A 21,487-nucleotide genomic window follows, 5' to 3' on the forward strand; every position below is an offset into this window, starting at 1 on the left:
GTATAGGGCGTCGACGGAGCCTCTCCACTCGTCATTGGTAAAGACCCCAGCTAAATTGAATTTTATAGTCTGGTCAACAGTCCAATCTGATCTATTTAGCTCTTTAGCTGAAACTTCAGATTAGCATTGTCACTTACTTCTATCAATATTTGTGCATTTTTCGAACGCAGAATCGTACAAGTCTTTTTTTTTTTAGCTCTCTGAGATGGTGAGTCTTCACTTTCTAACGATGATAGAAAGTCTGAGAGAGTGCCAGTCATCCTTGGTTCCTATTCTTCTGCCAGTTTGGAGTCCTGTTCTCCATGCAAATTCAAATCAGGTAAAGAAAAAGTAGTTCTTACCAAATAATATGGCTCAACAATAGGTTGAACTAAGGCTAAACATATAGTTAAATAAACATAATAGGTTAAACAATAGGTTAAACAATAGGTAGCCCTATCGTGTTATATATTCATTTTGTTCTTTCCTTTTCCTTCAAGTTATATTTTTATGTGCTGTTTTAACGCTTAGTTGATTTTTGTTTATCACATACTATTTAGAATTATTATTATACCTTATTTCGGTACAAAAACTAATACCAATATCTTTGAAAATAAGAGTGCGTTTTCTCTGATCGCCAGGCATGCTAGGCAAAGGGGGGAAATTTTTCTGGTCTGGAATATTAATGCATATTATATTTGCTCATGATGAGCTTCAGAGTCAGTTGCGGCCATTGACCGGCTTTGATCACGTTGGCCCTTGAAAGTTTCATTTTATGTGAAAGCTTTATGAAGAGTATTTGCAGGTCAAATCAATACGTACTAACTAGCGAAAATTTTCGCTTGCCGTAACGCTTCTGTAATGTAGCAGTTTAATTAACTTCTCCAACATTAGGCAAAAATGAACTAGGAACTTAGAGCAAAACAGGATTCTTAGTTTTTTCCGATGTAAAAAATTTTGTTGGGGGCTGGACTGCATCCTAAATCCAAAAAAGAAATCCGTTATATTATTCAAAAACCTAAATCGCTCAAAAAAAAAAACATATAGCTTACCATTAATCATAGGATTTAAATATCTTGCCAATTTTTGTAAAAAAAAAAAAAAAATGTTTCGTTTTTATGCTAAAACAAACATAAAAATTGTAAGGTAGGAATATTGTTCTCCTCAAAGCCGACATTCAAGCTATGCGTTCGGTCTTGATGTCCTAATAACATAGATTGGTTTTACTTCCTCTTTATAGCGGCAAGTTTACTATTAAATATTCTTTTCAGCTTCCAAGTCACCTTGAAGTTCGTTATCAAGTTTGCTTGAATGCTCCTCCGACTGTACCAACTGATGAAAATGAAGATTTTAAAGGTAATAACTATCCGTAAGGCCTTCACTTTAATACATTTGTCCTAGCTATAACATATTTAAATTAGAACTAAATGTGCAGTAAAGTTGATTTGGGGTTAGTAAACTTTACTTTGTGCTTAAAAATCGATCAAATATTATATACGATAATATTTCCAGTGTTGGCCTAGATTTGTCTGCCTCAAGTTGGAAAATGTAATAGTTGTTATCTATTTTATAGAGAAAGAGAGGAATTTATAAAAAAAAAGAAAAGAAATATAGAACAACTACTATAAATTTAATCAACGATTCTGTCCCTAGAGACCATGATGAGTTCTATTTTAGGGTAAATTCTCACTTTAATTCTATTTCTTCGATGTGCATAACTTCCCTGACCTTAATTAATAACAATTAACCACTTAAGTGCACACACAAAAATACTTACTTACATTTTGGCCATCTTCATTAAACAACTGGAGAGTAATCCCTTTACCCATGCATACTAAAACAAAATCTGTTAACTCGAAATACAAACTCAGATAATTCCTAAATATGTTTAATATCATTGGGTACATCTAATCAACATTTACCCTATACACGTAAAGGAAAAGGTATATCGCATCAACGGAGCAAAAGGTATTTGGACATTCTGAGCTTGTCTAGCTGAATAATTATGGACCTAGTTTCCTAGCTAAAACATAATATTGCAACTAGGTCCTAGGCTACTATTCATAATCCGATACATTAGCTTTCCTTTGCTGGAAAAAAGTGAAGAATCTTATAAATTTTAATTTCTTTTTTTTCCAACAAACAATAATATTTTTTTAACCGACTTACATTTTCTTTTCGAGTTCAGTTTGCCTAAATTTTACAACAGCAAAATAATAATGTGCAAAAACTGCAACTTCTAGAGTAGAATTTTGGTATCAGGACGTAAAACTACATAGGTATATTAAAGAGGATTTTTTTTTAAGAAAAAAGGGTTTATTCATCAACAATAAACATAACAAAAACTGAAGCAAATCTTGCTTAGCTAAATAATTGCCCCACTAGGCCTATATATAAATCAACTTATGAAAAATAACAACAATTAAACACCAAAACAAAACAAGAAACGACAAAAAATCAAATAAAAACCATTGGTACCTCCCATCATCAGTTCATCAAGCCAAAAAATTAAACAATTTTATTAATTTGATAAATAAAGAAACCAGAGAACTCATCACCCGTCATTCTCGTAAACCCTAAAACAATGGTCTTTCAGCAAACTTCGGAACTTACTCGGGTTGGTTTCCTGCATAATATTATGTGGCAAAGTATTGCAGATAATAGGACAAACATGGCGCACAGAAAACTTTGATCGTGTAGTAACTACTCTAGGATTCCTATACTGACTTGAAGTTCTTGTGTTATGCTCATGAACATTTGAATCCGATTCAAAGGACCGCTGAAGCACTTTGGCAACAAATTATTTTGGTACATAAACATAAATAGAGCATTATAAAAATAAACTAGACCAAAAAGGGGCAATATCTTAAGTTCAACATACCTAGACCTCACTAAAGAACTTCGATCTGCACCTGTCAGTGCTCTAACCACTTTATTTTGTAGCCCTCTCAATGGATGAAGATGAACTGCGAACGTAGAAGATCATAAAGTAACACAGTATACTAGCTGTGTGTGCACAGGAGAAAAATAAAGCTTCCTTAGGATATTATCCAGGAAAATATGCTATCATCGGATGAAAAGAAAGACAGTTTTTTTTTTTAATCTTGCAAAACAAAGTTTGCTAAAACGTTGTAAAAGTTTTTTTTTTTTTTGCCGTAGAAAGTAAAACCGCTAGGATATTGGGTGTCAGAGTATTTGTGACATCAGTCATTTTAAAAATGTTTAAATTTTTTTTTTTTTTTTGAAAATTAAGGACCTACACTAATTTTTTCATAGTTGTGACATATCTAGACTGTTTTATCACACCAAACAGTGGAAGTATGTCAAATACCAGGAAAAAAAATAGTACTGTTTTCGGGAAAATAAATGTACATATAAATATAAAAATGTACAAATATAGAATTATTTTTCTTTAAATAAATTTATACCTCTGATTTATTGTTTAAAAGTTTAACCTGTATGCTGTTCTGACCTTAGATTGTCTGTGACTCAATAAAAAAAAAATAATAAAAAAAAAAATAATAATAATAAAAAAACACAAGCAGAGCTAGCAGCCATACAAACCGATAGCAGCTTTACAAAACTATTTTTGAAAAAAATATCTACTAATGAAAGTAAAAATTGACTTCATTTCACTTCATTCTTTTGTGTCTTGCAGGGTTTTTACTTAATGATTTTGTAACTTATTCCTTGCATGATCTCTACACTTTTACACTTTTGGGTACTAAAGTCTGGATCTAAGAACGGGTATTTAATGAATATTAGTAAATCATTAAGTTTTTTCCAGTGAAATCTAATCCCAGTGATGTAATCGGGACCTCGTAATATTTGGCAAAGGATTATAATTCCTTACCTAATTACTATAGTTTAATCATTTTTGATAATTCTACAAATAAGCGAGCAGAAGAGGATAGGTTTCTGTTGCAAGTTTCATCGTACCCGCTGGAAGCGTTGTCTCCCTTAAACTACGGGGAATAGGTAGCAGAGACCTACGCTTCCCTTGCTTATTGGGGTCCGGGCATTTCAGTAGCGATCGATTATTCGCCCACCGGAGTTTCCTCTCTCCGTAATCATTGCTTAATGAGATGGCAAAAGAGAAACTTGTATTGAATGCAGAATTGAATTTTATTTTGCAAGTTAAAGGAACGGGGTGTGCGACAGATTATGTCACTAAAATGACTTGTGATTTCTATAAGGTGGAAGACATTGTTGAGGCTAAGAAAATATTGTGGGCTCTCGCAAAGTCAACGCAACCTCATAGATATTGTTCGAGCATTCAATTTGTGTGAAGAGAAGAGGGTTCTTCGATTCGTCATATATGAACCAGATGAATTGCCTGCGGTTCCAGGTGAAACTACCGCCACAATCACTCGCAAGTGCAATGAATTCTTTATGGAATTTAAAATTTTTGCCGAACAACAAAATGTTAGACTGTCCCTCATTATTTTACTCCTATGATAGTACCTCCAAAGCCAACTCCTGCTGCGGTCATCAAGAATCCTCCGCAAAATTTCGACAGTCCAAATGTCCGCAAAATGTTTCTAGACTCTTTAGCTGGCGATTTTAATTCAAGTATTGTTGCTCCAAAGCCGTGAAAGCTGACGCGATGGTCTTGCGTAAACTATTGCTAACTTTAAGCTAACTTATTTTTATTATTTTATTCTTATTATTTTATTTTTATTTTTATTTTATTTTTTATTTTTATTTTATTATTTATTTTTATTTTATTATTTTATTATTGCTAACTTTAAGGTACAGCTTCGAAAGTGAAATCAAATTTGTTCGGCTTAGTCCCCCAGGAATTTCGACCATATACATTCAGAGTTTCCTACAGAACTGCACTGAAGTGTATCAAAATGCAGTCGTCATTCTTTGTCCCATTTTGAGGAGAACTTTGCGGCGTTGGAAAGCTCAAATGAGGAAATCGGCCTGTCTTTCAACGAGGCTAAAACACATTTGATCGTCTTTAATCACAAAGGAACTTATTCTGCCCCTGAAGTAAAACTTGGTCACAAGATAGTAAAATCTTCATCAAGCCTAGTGCATCTTGCTCTAACTGTTGGTTGAACGTTACGTCGATACGTCTTCTGTTGATAGAAAGTCCGAAAAGCTTATGGTATGATTGTATCTTCGAAAGCTTCGTATTGTCGACTGATTCGGGCCGAGCTATTTTTGACGATGGTTAAACCACATGTATTGTAAAATTTTTATCGTTTTACTACCGTTCTTATGAATTTCTCTTGCGAGTACCTCCTTGGAAGCGCAACGCAGTGATTAGCAACCAATATAACATACTGAACCCATACAGAATCCTTAAAAAGCCTCCACGAGATGCTCGACGCCAGAACGTGCATGACGGCATGAAAATTTTAAATGAAAAGACCAAAAAGTGCATTTTTAATGAAAATGCCCACCAAAAGGTATTTTTTAAAATCTAGGAAAGGGAAAAAATACAGCGGATACATACCCTCCTCCCCCCCCCCCTCCATACCATCTCCGCTTTCGCGAATTGACGCCATTGAAATCTTGGTGTTGTTATTTAAACAAATATGATGTTCTTGCCAAAATTGGTTGCTATGTGATGTGTCATTCGCAGTTGATTATCTATGTTAATTTTTTTTAGATAAAGTGAACCGAGTTTTGATCAAATGGCTTCAAAAATGCAGTCTCAAAATGGCGCAGATTGAACTTCAATCCTCGGCTGCAGCTCAACTCTATACTGTCTAGCTTTAGCGTGGAGGATTCATTTTTCACTTTATTTAGTTGTTATGAATGTTTTATTTAATTTAATGTAGTTCGTTCTCAGCTACTCTTAACTATTATACTAATTTAACTGGAATCAATCACAGCTCTAATGTTTTTATAGGTTTCGACTTAGGCCAGATATATCATATTTTACCCATACAAAGAGCAGAATTCATTTTATAGATCTGTTACCTGAATAGTTTTCTCAGAATAAAAAAAGAATGTCGGAATACGCGAGTGGGCAAACTGCCACCAGGTGTCAAATAGTTCGTGGTAACGAATGGATATTTGTCCCTATTAAAGAATTAAATAAAAAAAACTAGTATTTTTGACTGAAAGTAAGGAGCGACATTAAAACTTAAAACGAACAGAAATTACTCCGTATATGAAATAAGTTTTCCCCTCCGCAATCCCTCGCTCTTTGCGCTAAAGCTTTTAATTTTTTTAAAAAGCAGAATTGTGGCAAAGAGTCAAAATTTAGCGTAAAGAGCGAGGGATTGTGGAGGGGAAAACCCATTTCATATACGGAATAATTTCTGTTCGTTTTAAGTTTTAATGTCGCTCCTTACTTTCAGTTAAAAAAACTAGTTTTTTTATTTAATTTCTGAACGTTTTTGAATTAATGCATGTTTGATTTTGGCTCTCCGCACATAAATTATTAAAATGAAATTTGTATATTAATTCTTTTTTTGGCTAAATGGCTTTCTCTTAGTTTTGATCAGACGATTTTGAGAAATAAGGGGTGGGGAAGGAGGCCTAGTTGCCCTACAATTTTTTCGGTTACTTAAAAAGGCAACTAGAACTTTTAATTTTTAACTAACGTTTTTATTAGTAAAAAATATACGTAACTTAAGAATTAACTTACGTAACAAACTTTTATATTCTTACATTTGTATTACGTATAGGAGGGGGTTTGTACCTTCCTTAATACTTTGCTTTTTATACTAAATCGTATGTTTTGTCCCAATTCTTTAAGAATGACCCCTGAATCAGAAAGGCCGTAGAATAAATAGTTGAAATTACTAAAAATACTAAAGTATTTTTGGAACTCCTCATATGCGTAATAATCTCTGTTCATTTTAAGTTTCAATGCTACTCCTTACTTTCAATTGAAAAAAACTTTTCATGTTTATTTTTTCATTGTTTTTTTATAGTAATGCTAGAAAATCCTGCGCCCTTTTCATTGAATTTTTCTTCCCCCATGACATATTCCTCCAAGGAAAAATCCTCCCACATAGCCCTCTCCCCTCAACCCCAACCCCCAAACCAAAAAAATACCCTGAAACGTCTGTACACTCCCCAATAACCATTACTATATGTAAACGCTGGTCAAAGTTTGTAACTTGCAGCCCCTCCCCCAGGGACTGTGGGGGAGTAAGTCATTCCCAAAGACATAGTTATTATGGTTTTCGACTACGCGGAACAAAATTGCTATCTCAAAATTTTGATCCGTTGAATTTGGGAAAAAAGTGAGCGTGGGAGGGGGCCTAGGTGCCCTCCAATTTGTTGGTCACTTAAAAAGGCCACTAGAACTTTTCATTTCCGTTACAATGAGCCCTCTTGCAACATTCTTGCAACATTCAATTAAAATACATTAACTATGTCAGTTCTTTTTGAAAATTTAAAAAGCTAGAAAATATCCTATTATTAAATTCATTTGACATAGGTTAAATGTAAAGATTGTGGTTCATTCTTTACGCTTGTTCTCTGAAACGGGCTCTGGAAAGTAAAAATAGGAGTCGAAAATAAGTCTTTTCGCTTGTAGATGGTCACTCACTGTCTAGACAATGCATATAATCCTAGACGGTAGGACCCGTGATGTCAGCCTTTCAATCTAAAAAAAAAAAAAAACATCTGCTCGTGCTGAGATCATGAATTTGGTCGATACGATGACCCCTGGGGAAAAAAAAACAAACAAATAACACGCACCCGTGATTTGTCTTCTGGCAAAATAAAACGAAATTCCACATTTTTGTAGATAGGAGCTTGAACGACATTAAAACTTTTTAAAACATTCTACTTTTTAAAACAATTAAAAACTTTAGCGTAAAGAGCGAGCGATTGCGGAGGGGAAAACCCATTTCATATACGGAGTAATTTCTGTTCGTTTTAAGTTTTAATGTCGCTCCTTACTTTCGGTTTAAAAAACTATTTTTTTTTTTATTTAATCTTACCAAGAATGGTAGAACTCAACCTTGTAATAGAGAAGAATAACTAAATAGCATCTTTTTCCAGCTTTTAACACCATAGGAGATTTTTTCCCGGTGGCTGGGATGTATTTAAACTGGAAGTGACTCGGAAAAAAATCCTAAATTTCTGAAAGTAGTGAAGTAAGTACACTTTAGCTTTTTGTTGAAATTCCGATTTTTCTGTGTCTGTATGCTCAAAATCAAAGGCTTGTCTCGTCCATCAAATGAAAGTAATCTAAAATCAAAGGCAGAACCACAAGAAGTTCTCCAAAACACATGTTGTCCGTAAATGATACGTCTATTGCTTCTGAATAATCGTTAAGGGGGTCAAAAACTTAGTAGAAATTTAGTTATACCCTCTATGAAGCTTATTTAGTTAGTTTTAGCAATTTGTGTTTATAAATTCTACCAATTAAATTTGATTTCTTTCACTTTTCATTCTATATACATTCTGGACCACAACCTAATGATAAAAAAAAAACAAGTTCTCTAAAAGTTAGATCTATAAGCGACTATGTTGAATAATTTAAAACTATTAGGAGAAAGTAATAGACTTATAGGTATCTTAGTTTTATTTTAACTAATAAAAGTGCATAGAATAATAACCATTGTTATTCCACAATTAAAATACATTAACTATGTCAATTCTTTTTGAAAATTTAAAAAGCTAGAAAATATCCTATTATTAAATTCATTTGACATAGGTTAAATTGAAAGATTGTGTTTCATTCTTTACGCTTGTTCTCTGAAACGGGCTCTGGAAAGTAAAAATAGGAGTCGAAAATAAGTCTTTTCGCTTGTAGACGATCACTCACTGTCTAGACAATGCATATAATCCTAGACGGTAGAACCCGTGATGTCAGCCTTTCAATCTAAAAAGAAAAAAAAACATCTGCTCGTGCTGAGATCATGAATATCGTATTTGGGGTTATTGCAGGCATAGCTTTTATTGTATGATTTAATTAATAACTTTTAATGAGTTATTGCAGGCATAACTTTTATTGTACAATCTGGATAAGCCTTTGAATTCCTTCTATCATGACGCCTTATTTATAGCAACCTTAAAAATATTTTGTCGTACCTTGTTTTTTGTTTTTTCGTTGTTTTTTTTTAACAAAATATTTGTATCGGAAATTTGTTGTATCTGCGTGAACCGCCATCAAAGATGCACAAGAGAAATAGACGAATTGAGTTAAAGACGCTAGGGTAAAGGACAGAGAATGTGAAAGTCATTTTTCAAGAAGTGGATAAGTAAAGGAGAGCAAAAATTATTGCATGGGTAAGAAGGGCTCTCTTGTCTTGAATGCATTGTTCGTATTGCGAAAGATGTGAAAATAAAGGTTGATATACCGATTCCAGTCATGTGTATAGAAGAATACTTCAACTTGGCTTCCTACTCACCGAAAAACAATCGGTGACCTTTGTGAAAAAGTTGATGAGGTTCAAAAAACATAATTTAATTGTCTGAAGATAAAATACTATTTTTTGATAAGCATGTCGAGTCAAAATCAGCAGCAAAAGCTGACAAGGATAAGAATCAGCTGCTGGAGACCCCAGTCCTTTGCTTGGACTTGCACTGCCAAGAGGAGATGTTTCTTTTTTCTTTTGTAAAAGGAAAATAAACACATACAAACTCCCATCGGTTTTGCAGTGCATATATGAAAATAAAATACTAACACAGTACACTACACTGTTTATTAGATATTCTTGGCATATCGTTTTAACAGCTTGCATGCATAGGGTGTGTCTTGACACAAAACTTAAACTAACAAACATTATCATGGAGGCATAAGTGAAACCCAAGACAAACATAAATGAAAATGAATAATGGTCAAAACTAAAACGAGCAAGAATTATTACAAATTATGGCGAGACTACTGCTTTTAATTAAATCTTTTGAAAATTAGGGTGGTATTGGAATTTCACGTAAAGAAATGTATATTTTGAACAGTCTTTTTTTTAGTTTGTCTTCGAAAATGATCCCAAAAAATTTGGAAAGCAACAATGTATAGAATACTTCCGTTACCTTATATTCACACAGAGCATGGATCTGCGGAAGGCTGCTGCGAATTGTATGTTGCGGAGCAGCAGCTCTGCAAGTGTATGCTTCTTCGGCTGCTCATTTTTGTGGTTTTCAGCAAGACACGTGTATTGAAAAAATCCAACCCATGCGGTTAAAAAAACTTGCGGTTTGTGGGAAAAGAACATGGATGCAGTGCTGAAAGGCTGATTTCAGCCTTTAAATTTCTTCAAATAAGATATGACAAACCTCATCTTAAGCAAAAAAGATCCCATTTGATTCAAAAGGTTTGGAAGGAGATCTCGAGAGAGATGAATTTGCCAGATAGGATGTGTTGGACAGTACACTGGACTATTTTAAACAGCAAGCCATTTACCAAAGCTCACAATTCACTAAAAGGAAAGGAGGAGATATCAGTTTTACCAGTTTTTGTTCCCGCCCTTTTTTTTTGACAAATGCAACTGTTGATTTGGTAATTTGAGCCTGATAGCCCAATCCAGGTTATGTAGATCTCGAATGAGAACTGTAGCTGAGCCACAGTCATAGGGAAGTTGCAATGTCTTATATCAGGGATCATACAGGACAAAGTTGTGTGAAAAGAAAATGAATTTAGTGACTAATGTAGAAAAAGTGACCAACTACAAAGATCTCGGTAAATGAAACAGTTCGTGGTAGCGAACTGTAGTAAGGAGCAGTAACTGTAGTAAGGAGCTGTAGTAAGGAACTGTAGTAAGATATATTAAAAGAATCGCATTTTAATGCTGATTTTAAATATGTAAGTTTCATCTTACCCATCAAAAGCTGCGAGCCTCTGAAAATTTGCCTTATTTTAGAAAATAGGGGGAAACACCCCCTAAAAGTCATATAATCTTAACGAAAATCACACCACCAGATTCAGCGTATCAGAGAACCCTATTGAAGAAGTTTCAAGCTCCTATCTACAAAAATGTGAAATTTGTATTTTTTTTGCCAGAAGGCAGATCACGGATGCGTGTTTATTTGTTTGTTTAATTGTTTTTTCCCAGGGGTGATCTTATCGACCCAGGGGTCCTAGAATGTTGCGAGAGGGCTCATTCTAACGGAAATGAAAAGTTCTAGTGCCCTTTTTAGTGACCAAAAAAATTGGAGGGCACCTAGACCCCCTCCCGCGCTAATTATTTTCCCAAGGTCAACGGATCAAAATTCTGAGATAGCCATTTTATTCAGCGTAGTCGAAAAACCTTCTAACTATGTCTTTGGAGACGACTTACTCCCCCACAGTCCCCGTAGGAGGGGCTACAAGTTACGAACTTTGACCAGTGCTTACATATAGTAATGGTTATTGGGAAGTGTACAGACATTTTCAGGGAGATTTTTTGGTTGGGGGAGGGGCTGAGAAGAGGGTGATATGTTGAGGGAACTTTCTATCGTGGGATTTGTCATGGGGGAAGAAAATTTCAATGGAGGGAGCGCAGGATTTTCTAGCATTATTAAAAAAAACAAATAGCAAAATGTTTTTTCAACTGGAAGTAAGGAGCAGCATTAAAACTTAAAACAAACAGAAATTATTACGCATATGAGGGGCTCACCTCCTCCTTATACTTCGCTCTTTACGCTAAAGTATTCCTAGTAATTTCAACTATTTATTCGACGGTTTTTGTGATTCAGGGGTCATTCTTAATTAATTGGGACAAAATTTAAGCTTTAGTGTAAAGAGCGAGGTACTGACGAGGGGGTGAAACCCCTCATATATGTAAAAAAAACATGAGAATACAAAAGTTCGTTACGTAAGCTAATTTATAAGTTACATGTATCTACTAATAAAAACATTCGTAAAAAATTGAAAGTTCTAGTTGCCTTTTTAAGTAACCAAAAAATCGGAGGGCAACTAGGCTTCCTCCCCCGTTCTTTTTTTATCAAAATCATTCGATCAAAACTATGAGAAAGCCATTTAGCTAAAAAAAAAAAATATGCAAATTTCGTTTTAATTATTCCTCTGCGGAGAGCCTAAATCAAAGCATGCGTTGATTCAAAAACGTTCAGAAATTAAATAAAAAAAACAAGTTTTTTTAACTGAAAGTAAGGAGCGACATTAAAACTTAAAACGAACAGAAATTACTTCGTATATGAAAGGGGCTGCTTCCTCATGAACGCCCCGCTCTTTATCGCTCCTTACTTTCAGTTAAAAAAACAAGAGCTAAGAGCTCATATGGCACTTGTGACGAGGCGAGAAGAGCTAAAAGCCAAGAGATCATATGGTATGAGCTCTAACAAAATTCTATGAATCAATAGATTTATTTAAAAAAGAAAATAAGAGGCTTAATGCCGGTCAAGATTTAAAATAAGAGCTCTGAGTCACAAAGTCCTTCTAAATATCAAAATTCATTAAGATCCGATCACCCACTCGTAAGTTATAAATACCTAATTTTTTTTAATTTTTCCTCTCCCTTTTGCCCCCCAGATGGTCGAATCTGGGAAAACGACTTTATCAAGTCAAATTGTGCAGCTCCCTGACACGCCTACCAATTTTCATCGCCCTAGCACGTCCAGAAGCACCGAACTCGCCAAATCACTGAACCCCTCCCCCAACTCCCCCAAAGAGAGCGAATCCAGTACGATTCTGTCAATCACGTATCAAAGACATTTGTTTATTCTATCCACCAAGCTTCATCCCGATTCCTACACTCCAAGTGTTTTTCCAAGATTTCCCCCTCCAAATCCCCACAATGTCAAAAGATCTGGTCGGGATTTGAAATAAGAGCTCTGAGACATGAATTCCTTCTAAAAATCAAATTTCATTACGATCCGATCATCTATTCGTAAGATATAAATACTCCAATTTTCATGTTTTCCAAGAATTCCGGTTCCCCCCTCCAACTCCCCCGAATGTCACAGGATCTGGTCGGAATTTGAAATTAGAACTTTAAAGCACAAGATCCTTCTAAATATCAAATTGCATTAAGATCTGGTCACCCTTTCGTAAGTTACAAATACCTCAATTTTCAAAATTAGCCCCCCCCCCAATTCCACCAAAGAGAGCAGATCCGGTCCAGTTATGTCAGTCACGTATCTTAGACAGGTTTCTATTCTTCCCATCCAGTTTCATCCTGATCTCACCGCTTTAAGTATTTTCTAAGATTTCCGGTCCCCTCAACTACCCCCCCAATTACGCTTGATCCGGTTGAGATTTAAAATAAGATATCGGAGTTACGAGGTCCTTCTAAATATGAGGTTTCATGAAGATCCGATCACTCCTTCGTAAGTTAAAAATACGTCATTTTTCTTATTTTTCAGAATTAATGTCACCAGATCCGGTCAGGATTTAAAATAAGAGCTTTGAGACACGATATCCTACTAAAAATCAAATTTCATGGAGATCCAATCACCCGTTCGTAAGTTAAAAATACCTCATTTTTTCTAATTTTTCAGAATTAACCCCCCCCCCAACTACCCCAAAGAGAGCGGATCCGTTCTGGTTATGTCAATCATGTATCTAGGACTCGTGTTTTTTTTTTCCACCAAGTTTCATCCCGATCCCTCCACTTTAAGTGTTTTCCAATTTTTAGGTTTCTCCCTCCCAACTCCCCCCCCCCCCAATGTCACCAGATCCGGTCGGGTTTAAAATAAGAGCTCTGAGCCACGATATCCTACTAAATATCAAATTTCATTGAGATCCGATCACCCGTTCGTAAGTTAAAAATACCTCTTTTTTTTTCAGAAATACCCCCCCCCCAACTACCCAAAAGAGAGCGGATCCGTTCCGTTTATGTCAATCATCTATCTAGGACTTGTGTTTATTTTTCCCACCATGTTTCATCCCGATCCCTCCACTCTAAGTGTTTTCCAAGTTTTAGGTTTCCCCCTCCCAACTCCCCGCTCCCATCACCAGATCCGGTCGGGATTTAAAATAAGAGCTCTAAGACACGATATCCTTCTAAACATCAAATTTCATTGAGATCCGATCACCCGTTCGTAAGTTGAAAATACCTCATTTTTCTAATTTTTAAGATTTACTCCCCCCCCCCCAACTACCCCAAAGAGAGCAAATCAGTTCCGATTATGTCAATCATGTATCTGGGACTCGCACTTATTTTTCCCATCAAGTTTCATCCCGATCCCTCTACTCTAAGTGTTTTCCAAGATTTTAGGTTTCCCCCCTCCAACTCCCCCCAATGTCATCAGACCCAGTCGGGATATAAAATAAGAGCTCTGAGACACAATATCATTCCAAACATCAAATTTCATTAAGATCCAATCACCCGCTCATAAGCTAAAAATACTTCATTTTTTCTATTTTTTCCGAATTAACCGGCCCCTACTCCCCCCCCAGATGGTCAATTTCCAATTTAATCTGGTCCGGTCCCTGATACGCTTGCCAAATTTCATCGTCCTAGCTTACCTGGAAGTGCCTAAGGTAGCAAAACCGGGACTTTTGGTTTTACCCCTCCAACTCCCCCCAATGTCATCAGATCCGGTCGGGATTTAAAATAAGAGCTCTGAGACACAATATCATTCCAAACATCAAATTTCATTAAGATCCAATCACCCGCTGATAAGTTAAAAATACTTCATTTTTTCTATTTTTTGCGAATTAACCGGGCCCCCACTCCCCCCCAGATGGTCAAATCGGGAAAACGAATATTTCTAATTTAATCTGGTCCGGTCCCTGATACGCTTGCCAAATTTCATCGTCCTAGCTTACCTGGAAGTGCCTAAAGTAGCAAAACCGGGACCGACAGACAGACCGACAGAATTGGCGACTGCTATATGTCACTTGGTTAATACCAAGTGCCATAAAAACTTGTTTTTTTAAATGTAATTTCAAATATAGGGCCATAATGAGACAGCTAGGAAACGCAGCTTATGATGTAAGCAGAATCTGTGGTTTCACCGCTACGGCAATACGAGGCGGAATGCGCACCGCGTAGTGTTTTCCGCAACTCACCAATCTGTGTGAACATTAGGTTAACGTAGAAATTCAAACAATCTTTAGAAATACCAGGTAGTCTTTAGGAAATTATTAAATAAAAAAAACAAGTTTTTTTTACTGAAAGTAAGGAGCGACATTAAAACTTAAAACGAACAGAAATTACTTCGTATATGAAAGGGGCTGCTTCCTCATCAACGCCCCGCTCTTTACGGTAAAGTATGACTTTTTCTTTTGACTCTTCTTTTTAAAACAGTACAAAACTTTAGCATAAAGAGCGGGGCGTTGATGAGGAAGCAGCCCCTTTCATATACGAAGAAATTGTGTTCGTTTTAAGTTACAATGTCGCTCCTCACTTTCAGTTAAAAAAAACTTGTTTTTCTATTTAATTTCTGAACGTTTTTGAATCAATGCATGTTTTGATTTAGGCTCTCCACAGAGGAATAATTAAAACGAAATTTGCATATTAATTTTTTTGGGCTAAATGGCTTTCTCATAGTTTCGATCGAAAGATTTTGAGAAAAAAGGAACGGGGGAGGAAGCCTAATTGCCCTCCAAATTTTTGGTTACTTAAAAAGGCAACTAGAACTTTTATTTTTTACGAATGTTTTTATTTGTAAAAGATATACATAACTTATAAATTAGCTTACGTAACGAACTTTTGTATTCTCATATTCTTATTACGTATATGAGGGGATTCACCCCCTTTTCAGTACCTCGCTGTTTACACTAAAGCTTAAGTTTTGTACAAATTCATTAAGAATGACCCCCGAATCACAAAAGCCGTAAAATAAATATTTGAAATTACTAAAAATGCTTTAACGTAAAGAGCGAGGTATTAGGACAAGATGAGCCCCTCACGTGCGTAATAATTTCTGTTCGTTTTAAATTCAATACTGCTCCTTACTTCCAGTTGAAAAAACTTTCTCCTATTTATTTCTTCATTTTTTTTTAAATAATGCTAGAAAATCCTGCACTCCCTTCATGGAAATTTTCTTCCCCATGACATATTCCTCAATGGAAAGTTCTCCCAACAAATTCCCCCTCTTCTCAACCCTTCCCCCAACAAAAAAAAATCCCCCGAAAATGTCTTTACACTTCCCATTAACCATTACTATATGTAAGCACTGGTCAAAGTTTGCAACTTGTAGCCCCTCACACTGGGACTGTGGGGGAGTAAGTCGTCCCCAAAGACATAATTATAAGGTTTTTCGACTACGCTGAAGAAAATGGATGTCTCAGAATTTTGATCCGTTGACTTTGGGAAAATAATTATCGTGGGAGGGGGCCAAGGTGCCCTCCAATTTTTGATCACGGGCACTAGAACTTTTCATTTTCGTCAGAATGAGCCCTTTTGCAATATTCTAGGACCACTTGGTCGATACGATCACCCCTGAAAAAAAAAAAAAAAAAAACAAACAAACAAATAAACACGCATCCGTGATCTGCCTTCTGGCAAAAAAACAAAATTCCGCATTTTGTAGATAGGAGCTTGAAATCTCTACAATAGGGTTCTCTTATACGCTGATTCTGATGGTGTGATTTCGTTAACGTTCTATGACTTTAAGGGTGTGTTTCCCCCTATTTTCTAAAATAAGGCTAATTTTCTCAGGCTCGTAACTTTTGATGGGTAAGATTAAACTTGATGATACTTATATATCTAACATAAGCATTAAAATGCGATATTCTTGATGTAGCTATTGGTATCAAAATTCCATTTTTTTGAGTTTTGGTTACTATTGAGCCGGTTCGCTCCTTACTACAGTTCGCTACCACGAACTGTTTGATTACATTCGCTGGAAACACTGCATATTTAGTATTTTTGACATTTAAAATATTAAAATATGTTTCAAAAAGTTACATTAGATCATAAAGTCTTCATTAAACCACGATTGTTTTCTAAGAATGACTATAATGCAATTGTAACTGCACTATCAGAAATATATGGCAACAAGGTATAGTCTTATTTGATATTTTTCTGTGAGGTTACATGTCAAGCTAGGCTAGTTTCACATGTTTTTTCTATTTTTAAATGGTTGAATTGTTTGGTTTTGCGCATCGTGTCCCTTGTTCTGAGTTTTCTAAGGTCAATAGATGTCCATACCGTTTCAAGTATTAATCCACCTAACCTCTTAGCATATTTCTTATGAAACACTAATATAGCCTAAGCAATTTTGCTTGTCAGGTGATCAATTGGTAAAATTCTAGTTAATTGACTTCTTGCTATCTCAGAAAGGATTAAAGTTAGGAAAATGAAACTTTCAGAGATGGGTCTACAGACTTAAGTATGTCTCAGGAAGGTATTTTAAAGCACCCACCCCCACTTCTTTTTCCTCTAGAGGGCCCTGAAATTTGCCTACATGACAGGTCTATACCTATTGAAATTTTGACAAAACAAAATTTTACCTTAATTTTCAGTTACTAGTTGCCTTTTCTCTGCCTTTATTTCTGAAAATGAAATTCCTGTTATTTGAGTAGAATTTTGAGCCATATCAATGTTTTTTTTTTTAATTTAGGAAATGTATTTGCATATGTTTAAAACCTTGTAAAATGGAGTTGAGCAAAGTTATGAAGCTCAAAACAATTTTTTTGTTCTTGAATTAAGCAGAAGATCTATTTTGCAAGGTTTCACTTTTATAACACACATATTTTTAAAGGTCATTAAAGGTCAGGGCCCTCTAGATGGAGAAGGAGTAGAGGTAGTTGCTTCAAAATACCTTCCTGGGACATACTTTAGTCTGTAGATTTATTCCTGAAAGTTTCATTTTCCTAACCTAAACCCTTGCTGAGATAGCAAGAAGTCAATTAACTAGAATTTTACCAAGCAATCTTAGTATACTCAGAGGTATTTGCCTAAAGAACTAACTGGAGAGAAGGAAATGTGTTAATAAAACAATTCTTATTTTGTAATAGCCTATGCAGAATAATCATAGTTATCACATCTTGCATATAGCCTCACAATACTTTACCCCACCCCAAATTTACAAATGTATATCTAAAATTGTATATTTTTGATTGCATTATGCCATTCATAACTTCTTTTTACCAGATTTTGTTTTGTCATAGTTGATTTAATTTAAAGGTCGGCTACATGGGTTGTGACAACTAATATGCATAGGGAGAATAGATAGGAAATGTATAATTTGAGCTATGTTTTTATACATCAGGGAGTTTTGCTAAAGTATAATGGGGCTGCATACAAAATGTATTAACTATCATTGTCCTGCATATTATGAAGTCCTAAAAATTGATTACTTAAAATAGGAAATATAGGCCTATAATTTAGGCTATATAGGCTAGGCTATTTTCACATTAGGAGAAGATAGGTTATGGGTAAACTATAGCAAGGCTGTATACAAAATGTGTTAGCTTTTATTATTCTACATGTTATAAAGCAGTATATTTCCTTCACTCTAGTTAGTTCTCTAAGCAAATACCTACTCAAATACTGGGATTCAAATAGTACTTTTTCCTATTTGATTTCTGAGTAAATTTGGAGAGAATTACAATACTTACATAGGGACTAGGTAAATAGACTAGTTCTACTTATTGTATTGGATTAACAATGCTTCTTGACTACCAAGATCCCTCCGTTGGCCCTGCAGTGCATTCCTGCAGCATTACTCCCCCCCCCCTGTAACATTCAATCTCTGGGTCCTGCATTACTAAGCTAAGGTCAAACCCACTGCACCACCACAGGACACTGGGTCTACTTAATGTCTCTGTTAAGGTCTTTTCAAACATAATAATGATTTTGCACAGACATCCAGTTTAAATCACTTAATTGTTTCTTTGCCTGTGGAAAACACTCTGTTTAAGGGATTTCCATAGAATTGTTAGAACAATAATCAATAGAACTATTTACATGGGCTAAGAGATGTTATGAAGCTTAGGTGCATCTGACTAGCTCACAATAATAAAAAAAACACTTACAATTGAAGCAAATTAGTCTGTTCCAAAAGTGCTGTATAATAGTGAACTTACAAATAGCAAAGGCCAATGCTATACTGTATCTATTAGCCTAGCTGTGGCCTACCTGACATAGTATTTTCCCCAACCACAACTTTCTCATCCCACAGTTGCTTCTTGTATATTTTTTTTTTATCTGATCTACATGTTCTGTTTCTTCAAATTTCAAAATTAGTATTATTACCTTAAATTGCAGCTTGGAGCAGTCTAAGCATTTCTTCTTGTAGAGCTCCAGAGTGGACAATTTGAGTTGCATTCAGAATTCTTTAGTGACCAGGTGCACTCTGCTGATCTATAGCTTCCAGTTCAGTTTACACTCCCTAGAGGACCACTAAGCTTAATTTTATTTGACTGTTTAATTTAGTTGATCCTACTCATTACACTAATCAAACACAAATACAAGGGTACTAAACCCCTTTGGAAAGTTTTATTTTAATTAATTTCTGCTTCTTTTTTTATTGCCAAAGTCTGTTTTAGGTTAATGTACTGAATATTTTATCAGTTTTCATTTTTTTTTGACTATAATTAAAATATTTGATTCTAATTTCATAGTTCTAATTAGTTTCTTTTGATTTCATCCACCCTTAATATTCCCTGAAAGGTGTAACTGAATACCATTAGCCAGTCCTGGTATATTGCATCTACATCCTTTTAACAACCAGGATACACAGAGTTTTATATTAATTAAACTCTACATCCCCCTCAACATTCTCCAAAAGTTTTATAGCCTTTGCTATTCCTCAGATACTACACATATGCAATTTTGACAACTGGTATGCACAAAATATCTTTGATTGTCTTTAACATCCCCCTTAGTATTCTAGGAAAGTTTTAACTTCATACTGTAGCTGTTCCTGAGATCAGTATAGATATGGTTGGGTGCACCCCTTTAACAACTAGGATGCACCTAGTGTCCTGATTTTGTATAACATTCCCTGAAGTTTTCAACTTTTAACCTTAGCTGTTTATGAAATATTGCAGATAAGTCTTTTTGACAACTTTGCACTATGCCATTTTGGCAAGAAGAATGCCTTTAAACTCTTTTGATATAGTTCAATAGTTTTAGTTATAATAGTAGAGAATCAGCAAAGCCTTCACTATGTTCAGCATGAACATAGTGTGTTTTGATTGTATTTGGTATATCAGTATTTCCTCAATGTTTCACCTTAATGAATTAAGCCTTTTAGGGGACCCAGGATCAAACATGCTGTCTTTTCTCAAAAAACATTATATCTTAACAATGGGCAACTTATATAACTTACAGGCTTTGGGGGGTATTGGGGGGGTATGTAAACCATAGAAGCATATTAATTTTACCTTTGGACTAGTTTGAACAAAATGGCTATCTCAAAATTTTGATCAAATGTATTGGGAAAAAGGGCATGGAAGGGGGCTGATTGCCCTCTAATCATTTTCGACTCTTGAATTGACACTAAAACTTTCAATTTTCAATCAAATGAGCCCCCCCCCCAAAGTTTGTACAACCACTCCTTCCATATGAATTTGCCCTGGAAAAAAATTATAAGAAGAATACATTTAAGCCTTGCTGATTTTTGCTATAGGCAATGCTAGAGTGGGATTGAATATTACTTCTGCTGAAGTTCGGTTAAGATACAACAAACCCTTTTGGCTATTGCTATAATGACATGCATTTATGGTGCCTTCCTTTCCCCCCCCCCTGCAGTGTTCTGATTGAGCCCTGATCTAAGAAAGGTAAACTAGGAAATTGGCTCTTACTTCCCACCAAGTTTTTCAAGGTCATACAACCTCTTCTGATAAACGTCCTGATGACAAAGGTTTAGAGATTTCCTACCCCTTAGACAGGTTGGATTAGGTACTAACTCCCAAAAGGCAGAGCTGTGAACATAGGCCATTTCTGCCCACCAGGTTCAGTTGGATTTGATGTTTTTTCTGATAGATGCTGCAATGACAAGAATTCATAGACCACTTGCCCGACAGAGGTCAAAATAGGTATGACCCTCCCCACCCAACTGCACAACTAGGATACTTAATATTAATTTTGAATAAATTTGTCTGGTATCCAATGCCTCCTTCTTGTATATGTCTCAATGACGAGACTTTGGGAACTCTTCCTATTTACCTGCCATAAAAAGTTCAATTAATTTTGGATATCTAGAACGCAGAAGCATCACTTAAGCTTGTGGTTCATGCCAAGGTTCATCAAGATCTGGCAACCTTTTTTGACAAATATCCTGATAACAGGAGTTCAAGGACTTCTTTATGCTCATGGGCTACCCCAGAAACAAAGTGTCAAAAAGCACAATTTAGGCACCCCTCTCTAATAAGTTTTCTGATAATAAGAGTCTAGGACACCCCCCACTGTTCTGTAGGGCAAATTCAGCACGATCACCCAAAAACACAGCTAGTAAACTTATTCGTGTTTTCAGGAGTTAAGCAGGGTTGTGTTCTATCCCCTTTTATATGGATCATTTTGATGGACTTTGTCTTAAGGAGAGAAAAGGCAATGGGGAACTGCCCCAGAAATAAAGTCTCAAAAAGCACAATTAGGGCACCCCTCTCTAATAAGTTTTCTGATGACAAGAGTCTAGGACCCCCCCCCCCCCTGTAATATAGGCCAAATTCAACATGATGACCCAAAACAGAGCTATTAAACTTACTCGTGTTTCTAGGAGTTAAGCAGGGTTGTGTTCTATCCCC

At 35.5% G+C, this 21,487-nt stretch overlaps 2 protein-coding genes across 3 annotated transcripts in view; both read left to right on the forward strand.

Annotated features, from left to right (window-relative positions):
- LOC136027128 (protein unc-79 homolog) overlaps positions 1 to 5,818 on the forward strand; it is a gene marked incomplete in the record, with an annotated part of 218,865 nt that extends 213,047 nt beyond the window's left edge. Inside the window, 3 exon segments of the mRNA XM_065704088.1 lie at positions 197 to 319; positions 1,251 to 1,335; positions 5,603 to 5,818. Of these exon segments, the coding sequence (XP_065560160.1) occupies positions 197 to 319; positions 1,251 to 1,335; positions 5,603 to 5,706 (312 nt within the window).
- Positions 5,819 to 16,639: 10,821 nt separating this feature from the next.
- LOC136027130 (uncharacterized) overlaps positions 16,640 to 21,487 on the forward strand; it is a 95,309-nt gene continuing 90,461 nt past the window's right edge. For both annotated transcript variants that reach the window (XM_065704090.1, XM_065704091.1), the window contains exon 1: positions 16,640 to 16,794. In XM_065704090.1, the coding sequence (XP_065560162.1) occupies positions 16,684 to 16,794 (111 nt within the window). In that variant the 5' untranslated portion in view covers positions 16,640 to 16,683. The remainder of the gene's footprint in view (positions 16,795 to 21,487) is intronic.

Source organism: Artemia franciscana, chromosome 5, assembly GCF_032884065.1.
Source record: "Artemia franciscana chromosome 5, ASM3288406v1, whole genome shotgun sequence".
Lineage (NCBI taxonomy): Eukaryota > Metazoa > Arthropoda > Branchiopoda > Anostraca > Artemiidae > Artemia > Artemia franciscana.